Here is a 12,344-nt window from a genome sequence, read left to right on the forward strand (position 1 = left end):
TTAAATATATTCATACTTATCATATTGGAAATTATAAAACATTTTAATATTATTATGAAATACTTTTGACCTTGTGGACCTCAAATGGTCTCAGGAACCCTCAGGGGTCCCCAAACCATACTTTCAGAAACACTAATAATTTAATTTCCTTGTTTTACATATAAACAAAGTGAGTTCCCCAAATTTATTTTATCTATTACACAATGGCCAATGTTCAAAAATGCATGGGGGATAGACTATGGGATTTACAATCTATTTAGTTTTACACTCTGTATACCACCTTCAGCAGTTATTTTTGGATGTAGACAAAAATGTACAGAGTTAAACATTACAACATGAGATAGTTTAATATATTTCATAGTACTCCATGGAATTACTAATATCACTTCATAGTCTAAGGTAAGGAGCTTCTTTTGGTGTCAATGGGACAAAAATATTAACCAAAACAATTGGGGGGAGTTTTTTTCTGCTTTTAGAATGGACTAGGTTCACATTGAGTTTTCTGAATAAGAAAAATTTCTGTTAAAAAATTTCCAGTGCAGAACTCCCCCTCACCCCAACCCCATTCATCTTAATTGTGTCTTCTTCCCATTGATAATAAGAAATGAACCTCATGAAATTTACTATGTATGCCATTTCAGTCTTCAATGAATGGAAATGTAGATTTGAAAAATAAAGTATGAGATCAGGAAATATAGAAATGGTGGTAGTTTTGGGGGATTATTTGGCAAATATAACAAGTACATTTCTCCAATAGAGTGAGAAATTTTTCTTTGGTTTTGGCCAGTTTGGATTATGAGAGGTAGTGTGATATAGTAGAAAGAGCACTGAACCTGAACTCAAAAAACTTAGATTTGATCCTGATTCCTACACTTATTAAATGTGTGATCTTAGGCAAGTCATCTTTTCCTCTCTCATCTCACCCATAGATCTCATCTCACCCAACTCTCCTAGAATGAAAGTTCTTCCAGGAAGAGACTATTTTGTTCTTGTCTTTGTATTCCTTAGTGCTTAACACAGTAACCTGGAATGTAGTAGGCAGTTGAATGTTTCCCACCTCTTTAAAATGGATATAATAATACTTGTATTATCCACCTTTCAGGACTGGCATTGTGAGGAATTCTGTTCAACAACATATACATTAATGCCATATAAAAGTGAGTTAATATTAATCCTATGTTGAATGATTCCCATGTCACCACCCCTCACTTCGGTAAAAATGAGATTCCTGTCTAGTGTGGAAAAATTGCACTTTGGGAGAAAATCCTGGTTAGAGATTATAAGAGGGGATTTCCCTTTCTATAGAGAAGAACCATTTGTGAGCTAAGTCCAATATCTAGTTGAGGTTTTATTCATTGGGTTTAATCTTTCCAAATCTATCTGAATGTGCATCATCTCATCTAAGTATTATCATTTTTTAGAAAAAGGATCCATCCTTCTAATGTGATTTAAAAAATTGAAAAATTTCCAACTGTAATGCTTTGAATTTATATGAATTTGTTGAGTTTTAATAGCTTTTGGCTATTACAACATCCAACTAGGGTGGTATTGCAGAATACCTTCTTCCCTTGAGATTGCCGCATTAGCTGGATGTATTACCTAGGTTTTGTTTCTATGCCTCTGGCAAATACTTGTTGAGACTAGCTCTACACAAGCAACTGTATCAAATGAAGAATATTTACTACAGAAGATCACACACCAAGTTTTGGGTTCTCCTCCTTTTTTAATCATTTCTGAGAAACTGAATGTTGCCAGGAGCAAGGCTTTATTTCATTTCAAAGCTTATTTCTTGAGGGCCAGACTCCTAATCATAGGTCTTTCCACTCCATCGTGCACCTTATATTTTCTTGCTTTGCTTAATCAACTTTTCCATGAAGAAAAAGCATAGGAGGGAAAATTTTAAAAAAACAGTGGAGGGAGTCTTATGATAGATTATTAATTCTTTACTATTAACAAAAGCTTTTTTGTTAATGGAAAGAAGGGGTCTTTTCTTGGCCTAAGGGAAATTTCTCCAGATACCTTTAGGTGTATTATTAGTTCCTATAATTTGTTATAGATATTCTCATTTTAAAGCTTCTTCCTGGGTAAGATATTTAAGATATCTTAGAGCCAGATTCATAATTTCCTTCCGTATCATAAACATTTAGAGCCACAGTTGCAGCCATGGATCTAGAAAAGTAGATGTGGGTATATTGGGGAAAACATTGGCTATGGAGTTGGAGGACCAATGTTTAAATCCCATCTCTGATAATTATTACCTGAGTGAGCTTGGGTAAGTTGCTTAATTCCCTTTGACCTTGATTTACTCATCTGTAAAATGAAGGTGTTGAATTAGTTTCTAACATTCCTTTTCAGATCCAAATCCACCTATAACAGTAACCACAACTGATATATATTTGTTAAAATTTCATTCATGGGAATTGGTATTTTAAGTATTCTTTACAAGTTTACTCTCCTAACCAAAAATAAATAAGAAAGAAGACAAGGAGAAGAAGAGAATCATAGATAAACTAGATATGATAGACATATAGAGAGAATTGAAAAGGGATAAAAAGATTTCCAGTGGTACATGGAATGAAAGTACATTTATGAAAGTTGACCCTATTTAAGGGCACGAAAAGCTTATATTAGATGCATTGAAGCAGAAATATTAAGTATATCATTTTGGAGATCATAATACAATAAAATTATATTTATTAAAGAACCATAGAAACACAGATTTAAAATTAATTGGGAACTAAATAACCTAATTTTACAGAATGATTGGGTCAAAGACCAAAAAATAGAAATAATTTTATTGAATAGAAAGATAGTAATGAAACAATAGCCAAAACTCAAAGAAAACGGCAAAAGCAGTAATCAGAGGAAAACCTATATTTTTAAATGTTTAAATGCTTACATCAATAAAATAATAAACACATCAATAGATCAAGTATAAAATTATTGAAACTAGAAAAATCTGTACATGTTAAAAATCTCTAATTAAACACCAAATTGGAAATTCTCAAATTTATAGGTGATATTAATGGATGTAAGGAACCACTGAATTCATAAATAAAACTAGTAGCTGTAGCTGGTTTTATGAAAAACAACAATAAAACAGACAAACCATTGGTTAATATGATTAAAAAGAGAAGAAAACTAAATCCCTAGGATTAAAAATGAATGAATTTGCCACTAATGAAGATGAAATTAGAGCCAATTATTAGTTTTTGCCCAATTATACACCAATAAATTGAACAATTTAAGTGAAAAAGAAGAATACTTTTAAAGTGTAAACTGCTCAGATTAACAGAACAAATAGAATATCTAAATAAACCTACTTTTAAAGAAGAAATAGAACAAATCATAAATAAGTTTCCTAAGAAAAAAGCAGCAGGACCAGATGGATTAACAAAGAATTCTACCAAACTTTTGAAGATTAACTAATTCCAATTATTTGGAATATCCAATAATTATTTGGAATTATCCAATAAATTATTTGGAATAATAGGCAAAGAAGACTTCCTAATAAATTCCTTTCTTGAAACTAATATGGTGCTGGGACCTAACCCATGAAGAGCATAAACAAAAAACAGTCATAGAACAATTTCACTAATGAATATGGATTCAAAAATCCTAAATAAAATACTAGCTGTGAGACTACAGTAATATATCACAAAGATTTTATATTGTGGTCAAATGGGATTTATACTGGGAATGCATCAATAGCTCAATATCTGCAAAACTAGTAACATAATTAATTATATCAATAACATAATCTACAAAAATTGTTTGATCATCTCAGAGGATACAGAAAAAGCTTTTGACAAGATACAACACTTATTCCTATGAAAAATATTTAATAGCATAGGTAAAAATTAATTTTTTTAAATTAATAAGAGATATTACTTAAAACCATCAGCAAGCAGTATATGTAACAAAGATAAGCTAGATGCTTTCCCAATAAGGTCAGGAATGAAATGAGGAAGTCTATTCTTACCAATATTATTCATTATTGTAATAGAAATGCTGGCAGTAGCAATAAGAAAAGAAAAAAGAAATGGAAGGAATCAGAATGGCGATGAAGTAATAAAGCTATTTCTTTTTGCACATGATATGAGAGTGTACTTGGAAAATCCTGGATAGTCAACTAAAAAATTAGTTGAAAAAATTAGTAATTTTAGCAAAGTAGTAGGATATAAAACAAACCTGCATAAATTATCAACATTTCTATAGATCAACAACAAATCCCTGTAAGAAGAGATAATAAGTGATAGTTCATTTAAAATAACCAGAGACAAAAATTGAGAATATACTTGCCAAGATGAACCCAGGAAGTATGTGAACATGGTTGTAAAATACTTCTTTTGCAAATTGAGTCAGATTTAAAATATTGGAAATAAAATCATCTTAATTGTTCATGGATGGGCTGAGCTAATATAATAAAAATGACAACACTACATTAAGTAATTTACCTATTTAGTGCCATCTCAATTAAACTACAAAATATTATTTTTACTGGGCGAGACAAAAATAGCAAAGTTCATTTGGAAGAAGAAAATCTTAAGAATATCAAAGCAATTATTGAAAAAAATATAAAGGAAGGACATCTAGCAGTACCAGATCTTAAATTCTGTTATGAGGGAGAAAAATATCAAAACTATCTGGTACTAGCTAAGAAACAGAATGGTAGTTCAATGAAATAGTGATTATACAATTCAGTGTAATAAGTGACTATAGTAATCTCATGTTTGATAAATGCAAAGATATAAGTTCTAGGATAAGGATTCATTATCTGGTAAAAATTGCTGGGAAAATTGGAAGGCAGTCTGGCAGAAACTAGGTAAAGACAATTATCTTACACTATTTACTAAGATTAAGTCAAAATGGATACATGATCTAGATATAAAAGGATGATATAAATAAATCAGAAGATCTTGGAACATATGTTTCAATTTATAGATAAATGAAGAATGTATGAGGAAACAAGAGAGAGCATTGTGGGAAGTCAGATGGATAATTTCTTTATTACATTAAATTAAGAATATTTGTACAAATAAGATAAATGTAGTTAAGATTAGAAGGAAAGCATAAAATGAAGGGGGGAAAATGAAAGCCAGTTTTTCAAATAAAGGCCTTATCTCTCAAATATTTAGAGAACTGAGTTAAATTTAGAGGAATGCAAGTCATTCCCATTTGATAAATGGACAAAGTATATGAATAGGAAGTTTTTGGAAGAAGAAATCAAAACTTTACATAGTTATATGGAAAAAATTTTTCTAAATCATTATTGATGACAGAAATGGCAATTAAAACAATTCTTGGGTACCATCTCTTATCATATTGGCTAACATGATAGATGGAGGAGGTGAGAACCGTTGCAGGGGGTGTGGAAAATTTAGGATGCTAATACAGTATAGGTGAAATTATGACCAAATGCAACCACTTTGGAGGGTAATTTGGAATTATTCCCAAAGGGTTATAATACTGGGTCCTTTTACCTAAGGTTCTAAAATATTTATAGTAGTTCTTTGTGGTGGCAAAGAACTGGAGAATAAGGGGATACCCATCAATTGGGGAATGTCTGAATAAGTTTTAGTATATGGTTGTGATAGAATACTATTAGGCTATAAAAAATGATGAATAGGTTGGTTTTAGAAAAACATGGAAAGGAGCAGTTAGGTAGCATAGTGGATGGAATGCCAGACCTGGAGTCAGGGTGACCTGGGTGCAAATTTGTCCTCAGACATGTGACTTTGGACAAGTCATGTATCCCTGTTTGCCTAGTCCTTGCTCTTCTGTCTTAGTTGTTGCTGAAACAGACAGTAAGGGTTTAAAAAATATGGAAAATCTTGCATGAAATAATGCAGAGTGAAATGAGCAGAGCCAAGAGAATGTTGTACATAGAAATAGCAATATTGTTCAAATAGTAAATGTGAATAATTGTTATTTTGAGTAATGTGATCATTGAAATCAATAAGAAGGACCTGTGGAGGAAAAGGCTATATTCACTTTCAGAGAAAAAACTGATATATGGAAGTATGTCAAATGTTGGCATTCTCTAGTGCAGGGCCGGAAGGGAATGATGATGATAATTCAAAACTTAAAATGTAACAAAATGTTTTTTTCTAAAGTTTACCACCTAGATTCAACTCTTTAGATGTTATTCTCAAAATGTGACTCAATTCTCATTCTCCCAATATGAAAAATGCTACAAATAAATATGAGATATTCTGCAAAAATAGAGGTATTTATTCAAATCCCCAAAGACTTAATGTCATTTTATTTGGAACACATTAAAGCAGATTACATTGTATATTTTTTTGAAAAGAGATAAAACTGTGTGACTGATATATTTTCTAAATTTAGAGGGCTTTTATTTAATATCTTTCCTTGAAGGTTAGGGGAAAAGATAGTATGACCGTTACCCCTCCCACTATGGAAGACTTCTTTAAAAATACTTTTAGGTCTTGAACTTCATCAAAGATGCTTTGTAATTCATAGTTTTACATCATCTTAGCCATGCACATATTCACCATTTGATGTTTCTGAACATTTCCCTATTTAAAATAAATTGAAAGTGTAATTAGAAATTGATCTTTATTGCAACAAGATGGCCTATAGGAAAAAGCACTGATTTCAGAATCAGAGAACATGTTGCACATTCCAGTATGTCCTTTACACCCTACATGACTTTAGTCAAGTCATTTAATCTCTTTCTTTTCTCCCTCTATAAAATCAAGCCCAATTTCTTTTGAACTATATGACCTTTAAGGTCCTTTCCAGATTTATGATCTGTCAATTATGTAGCTAAAATGATTAATTAGAAATCCCCTACATTCAGAGAGCTGATGACAAATTTGAGCAACATTTCATATAATTAAGTAGCTAGGGGAAAAAATTCTGAAAGGTAGTTTTTAATGAAATGAAAGAAAATTTTTTTTTATTTTTTGAGCTAGGGTGTTTATTAGAATTTAGTTTTCTACCTAAAACCCAGGTTAAATGAACTCTAGTAGGCTCTTGGGTATAATTTTAATCATATCCACAATAAGTGCCAATATACTATGAAAACCAGTTCAAGCTATTTGAATAATCTTGGCTTCTAGAGGGCCTAAGCAGGCACACTTAAAGAAATCAAAAATTGGAACCCCTTTCATCTGTTTTAACATCACAAATTTATTTTGCTTCTCATTTTCCACTAAGTAAATTTTATGAGTTCCTACCAGTAAAAACTAGAGCCCGTGACCAGAAAATATCAGCAGAATTTTCAGTATTTCCATGGTGTTCAATGGTCCAGTTTGATACCTGCTAAGATATTAAGGTCAGGAGCAGAGGTAGCTAGTATTGGGGCTTCAGTTTAAAAATAGTTTATCATGAAGAGAAAAATGATAAATAGTGCTCACTTTCTAAGGAATCATAGAAAATTATATATTAAAAAAAAACTTACTAGCCAGTTATTGAGTATCCAACTATTTGGCAAATAGTTGGAATTTACTACCACTAATCTGTTTGTAGAGCAAAGTTAGTTCTTTGCTTCAAGAGGATTAAGAGATAACATTAAGACTTGAATAAATGGTGATAACCAATCGCAAATAAAAACAATCACAGTTGTGTTATCTCTTTGCACATTTCTTTAATTTTCTCATCTAAGTCTACCTTCAGGCTAATCAAGACAGTTGTTAGGATTTACTTAGGACCCCCATTCTATTGGATAGTGGAAAAAGCACTGATTTGAAAATCACAGGAAACAAATGGTTGGACACATAGTTACCCGAAAATCTTTTTCAAGATAGAATTCAGAAAAGTAAAGCTCCCATTTTTGCTTTCTTTCATTTGTTCTTTTTCTAATTTGTTTAAGGTATGGTCTTTTTACCTAATACCAAAATTAAATAAATAAATACATAAATGAAAGAAACGGACGATACTAGGTGTAACCAAAAGAGGGCATATTCCACCCTTAGTGTCTTCACAAAACTCCCATAGTTGTCAATGGAATCTCAACACATGGGACCAGGGCCCTACATGGCCATAGGCATTCTAAATTCTATAAGGAAAGCAAATATAGAAAATACACATCAGAGGTTTCTAATAAACCAATTAGCCACTGTAATTTAGCAGCATTTGGTGAGTTATTTAATGCAGGAGCTCTATCTCCATTTAGCAATCTTCCTCCGAAACTGTGGCAAGTTAAAAACCAGCATTAAATGCTTTACTCTAAAAAGGATTCTTTGGATGTGAAATGTCATATGTCCTGGCAAAAATTCCCTAACATATGAAGTTGTAAATTGTCCTCCATGAGCGAGGACAAACTGTAACAACTTCAGAAAAAAGCATCACTGGCTTAAATAATACTTGAAAATTCAGTTTAATTCAAAGAGCATATATTAAGTGCCTGCTATGTTTAACTAAAAAAGGGAAACCATGTAGCTGTCTTCCAAAAGTTTACTTCATTTTATGATAATATAGGGAAGAGAAAGCAAGGGCCCAGCACAGGTGAACTCTTGCCTTCAGGTAAGCACACTGAAGTTACTACTTGAGAGGTGAGAAAAAGCTTTTAAAAAATATCCATTTTTATAATAGCGTAATCTTCTAAAAGCAAAACCCTGAATCATATGCCCATATAAACAAGTGATAAATCACATGTGGAAAAAAAAACTTTTAAAAAACTTTTTCATATTTAGCACAAAAGTATAGAAATGTCTTTTCAAGCAGGAGAAAAAATTAATTTTACTTTTAGATCATTGCCCCAACATAGAACATTTTCCATCTTTTTGAATATGTTTTAAAATTAGAATTTATTATTTAATTTATCTTGAGGACTTTGGAGACATTACATATTGCCTTTATGGTTCTGTATAGGTCTTTATTTTAGATTGATGTTAAATCTTAATGTAATAAATAGAATTCCTTTAGCCTGGTGCCACTCCTAGATCACTAAATGAAACTGCCTGAGTGGATGCAGATTTCTTTCTGGACTCTTTTTTTGGAATCGGAAAGACAGTGTGTTTCAGTCTCTCTAGTAGAGATAGAAATTCATAGAAGGGAAAATGTGACTTCTGGGACTGGGAAGGATGATTATGATAAAGATCGTATTTCTGATGCTCTAAAAATACAGATTGAAATGGTACCAAGTATATCAGAAGCATAGAAGTGGCTGGAACAATTTTTACAATAAATCATGATATGAAGAATCATGTTCCATTGCAACAGGGTAAAAGAGAAAGGATGTCATCTACTCTTACTGAAAATTTGCAGAGATGGTCCATCTCTCCAAACCCAAATATTAAAGTGGACACAAAAATGATCTCAAAGATTTCCAGTTCTCTCCCTTTCTTCCTCTTCAGGAAAAGAATGGCTAGGTTGGGGGACGGGGATCTTTGCACATCTCTTATGCTTTCTTCTTCCACAAAACGACAAAAGAAAAGGAGAATGTTAAACCAGCACGGCATCCAAATGCCACGATGTGGTACAGAAGCAGAAAATGTAATTGCATTTGTCTTGGGGCAGGCTCAGGGTTTAGTCAACACCTCGTGTTAGAACTTAAAACGTGTCAGCTCAAAGCCATACTGCACTTCATTGGTGCCAAGAAACGAGGCTGCCAACTTTAGGACTCCAGCTCAAATTCACAGTACCAAGTTGGGGGCAAGGCACCTCCTTGTTCCCAGAGGACGGAGAGAGGTACAGGGTCTCAGGGAGTCTGCTTCCCTAGGGCAGTGTCTCCAACCACTTGTTATCCTGCCCGCCCCTTATTTCCTAATAAGACGGGTGTGAAAAAGAAGCTTCCCTTCCTCTCCGCATTATAATGCTGGAATGATCCTTAACATTTATAGAGAGCTTTAAGGCTTGGAAAGCGTTTTACGTATTTGATCTTCACAAGAGCCCCGTGAAGTAGGTGCTATTAAATATTCCTATTATTAAATATTAAATATAAATATCCCTATTTTACAGAGGAGGAAACCGAAGATGACACAGGTTAAGTGACTTGCCCAGAGTCACCGAAGAAAAGGAGAAGGGGTAGAGGAATGCACGGGGAGAGGTGGTTAGGAGAGGGGTTTGTAGAGGACTGACAGAAAGCAGTTTAGCCACTGGTCAGGGAGCACTATTTCCTCCGTCACTCTTACTACCTTCCTCCCATTTCCCTCTTTCTCCCTGATAGGAGATCAGTTAAAGATTACACAGCAGCCGGCACACTTCAAAGCCTCCCAGACTGAGCCAAAGGTAAAGATAACATTCTTGCAGGTCTAATCAGGTCCTGCGGTTGCCCCACTTTTAATCACCTGGTTTTAAAGTTAAAAAAAAAAAAAGTTACATCAGGCGGCGGTGGGATGTAAGCTTGGGAGTCACTTTCTAGTTCCAGAAGCTGAGATTCTTTCAGAACAAACTTTCATCACTATGTTTCTAGCGATTAAGGAAAGGATCAGCTTCCCAGTGTCCAGCTGCTGGGTTCTGTATGGCTCGAGAAAGAACTGCCTTCAAACTTCCACCCTTTCATTTCGACAAGTACTTTCTTTTCCTTCTTTCTTTTTTGAGCGTCCATCATTGTGCTAGAAGCGATAGAAGCCTGCCTTTTCCTGGGGTCATTTCAACAAGGTTTCTTGACCCAGAGTGCCCTGCACATAGTGGGCGCTCAGTAAATATTTGCAAAATGAATGAATGAAAGGACGGTTGGTTGCATCTGCAAACGAGTGTGCACGTTGTCCAGACGCACGCCGCTGGAAGCAAACACACCACCGGAGACGCGACCTCCTCCTGCTCCTCAGTGCGAGGGCAGGAGGGGCTCCCCCGGCCAAGTGTCGGGCCCATGCCACCTCTTTCCACACAATACCCCCTCTCTCCCGCTCCTACTCTTGCCTCGCCCCCGTTTCATCTCGGCGCCGCTTGACCCTGAGCCCAGAGCACTTACAGGTAAGAAGTGGAGACGCTGAGGTTGGCTGGGACTCCCGTAAGTCCCAGGTCGGAGCAGTCCACCCTGAGCAGCATCCTGCCGTCCCGATCGCACTGACAGTGGGCCGGACACCCCAGCTGTCCGCCCGCCAGGGTCTCCGCTGGGCTTGCCCTAACCAGGCGCCCCCAGTGCAGCAGGAGCGCCCAGCACAGGAGCGCACGGGCTGGGGAGGTGTCCATGGTGCCAGAGAGATCAGGGTGGGGGAGAAAGCTGAGAGAGAATTCGCAGGGCAGTAGAGAGAGCTGGCGGGCAGAGCGGGGCTCCACTGGACTCCTTCCTCCTTTGGTCGCCTTCCCCGTGAAGTCTCTCAGCGCTGGCCTGCAGCTGGAAGCTCTGCGATCGATTCTGCCCTTTAGGGGGAAAGGAAGGAGGACGCGAAGCTGCAGAGTCTGAGGGAGCACTGCCGCTGCCGCTGCCACTGCTGCCGCTGCCCCTGCAGTCCCAGCTGCGCTGGCCTCAGCGCTATCTTGCCGCCACTGCTGCGGGGCTGCTGCTGCTGCTGCAGGCGGGTTGGAGCAATATTTCCCGGTTCACGCTTTTTTTTAAAGGGCTCCGGCCCGAATTGCGCGCCCAGTGACGTCAGCGCAGCCTGGCTTCCCCTGCGCCCCTCCCGCCCCAACTTTTCCCTCCTTCTTTCCTCTCCCTCCTTCCCCCACTCTCTGGGGCGGAGGGAAGGAGGAGGTGGGGGCAGGGGCGGAGGCCTGAGGATTCCAGCGTCCTTGCACACAGCAGGCAGGATGGACCCCCGTCCCAGTCCTCGCTTACTACCTCCGTCTCCTTTCACCCTCCTGGAAGGGGCGGTGTTGGGGTTGGAAAGACAGGAGAGACTTCAGCACTGGGCCTCGGAACCCAGGTTCGAGCTGCCCCAATAGGGCTGTCAGAGGTCACTAAAACCTCGCAAACTCGGTCCGGAAAATTGCAATAAGCAAGATAGTGCCTGGAGAACTGTGTGACATACAATGGGATGACTTTGCCTTCTGCGCCTTTCACCACATGGTCCTGCCTGCTTTTACTCTGAAATCAAAGACTTACGTTTAATTGCTAAATAAATACGACTCCTGAATGAGTACGACAGTTTGGCTTTTCCAAACCATTCGGGTGGGAATGTCGGAAGTGGTTAATTATTTTTGAAAGTGCTTGGGGATCTCAACTGAATCGCCTTCAGTAAAATAACTGCACTTTCTACCGGGAAGTTGCATTTGTTCGGTACCTTCACTACACCTCTCTTGTATTCTTTCGACCTACAATATAGTAATGCCTAGAGGAATTTAAGATTTAGAGCTAGAAAGGCCCCTAGGACTCTTCTAGTTTCCTTTAAAAACTAAGGCTTAAAGACTTGCTCAAGGTCACAATGTAATAAATAGTACGCCAGACTTTCTCAGATAGATTCAGTGCTCTTTGAGTACAGGTTGAATTC

The 12,344-nt window shown here is 36.6% G+C and overlaps 1 protein-coding gene across 2 annotated transcripts in view; it reads right to left on the reverse strand.

Moving 5' to 3' along the window:
- LGR5 (leucine rich repeat containing G protein-coupled receptor 5) overlaps positions 1 to 11,106 on the reverse strand; it is a 207,275-nt gene extending 196,169 nt beyond the window's left edge. For both annotated transcript variants that reach the window (XM_044679732.1, XM_044679731.1), the window contains exon 1: positions 10,886 to 11,106. In XM_044679732.1, coding sequence (XP_044535667.1) covers positions 10,886 to 11,106 — 221 coding nt within the window. The remainder of the gene's footprint in view (positions 1 to 10,885) is intronic.
- Positions 11,107 to 12,344: the final 1,238 nt, after the last annotated feature.

The sequence above is a fragment of the Gracilinanus agilis genome, chromosome 5, assembly GCF_016433145.1.
Source record: "Gracilinanus agilis isolate LMUSP501 chromosome 5, AgileGrace, whole genome shotgun sequence".
Taxonomy (NCBI): Eukaryota; Metazoa; Chordata; class Mammalia; order Didelphimorphia; family Didelphidae; genus Gracilinanus; species Gracilinanus agilis.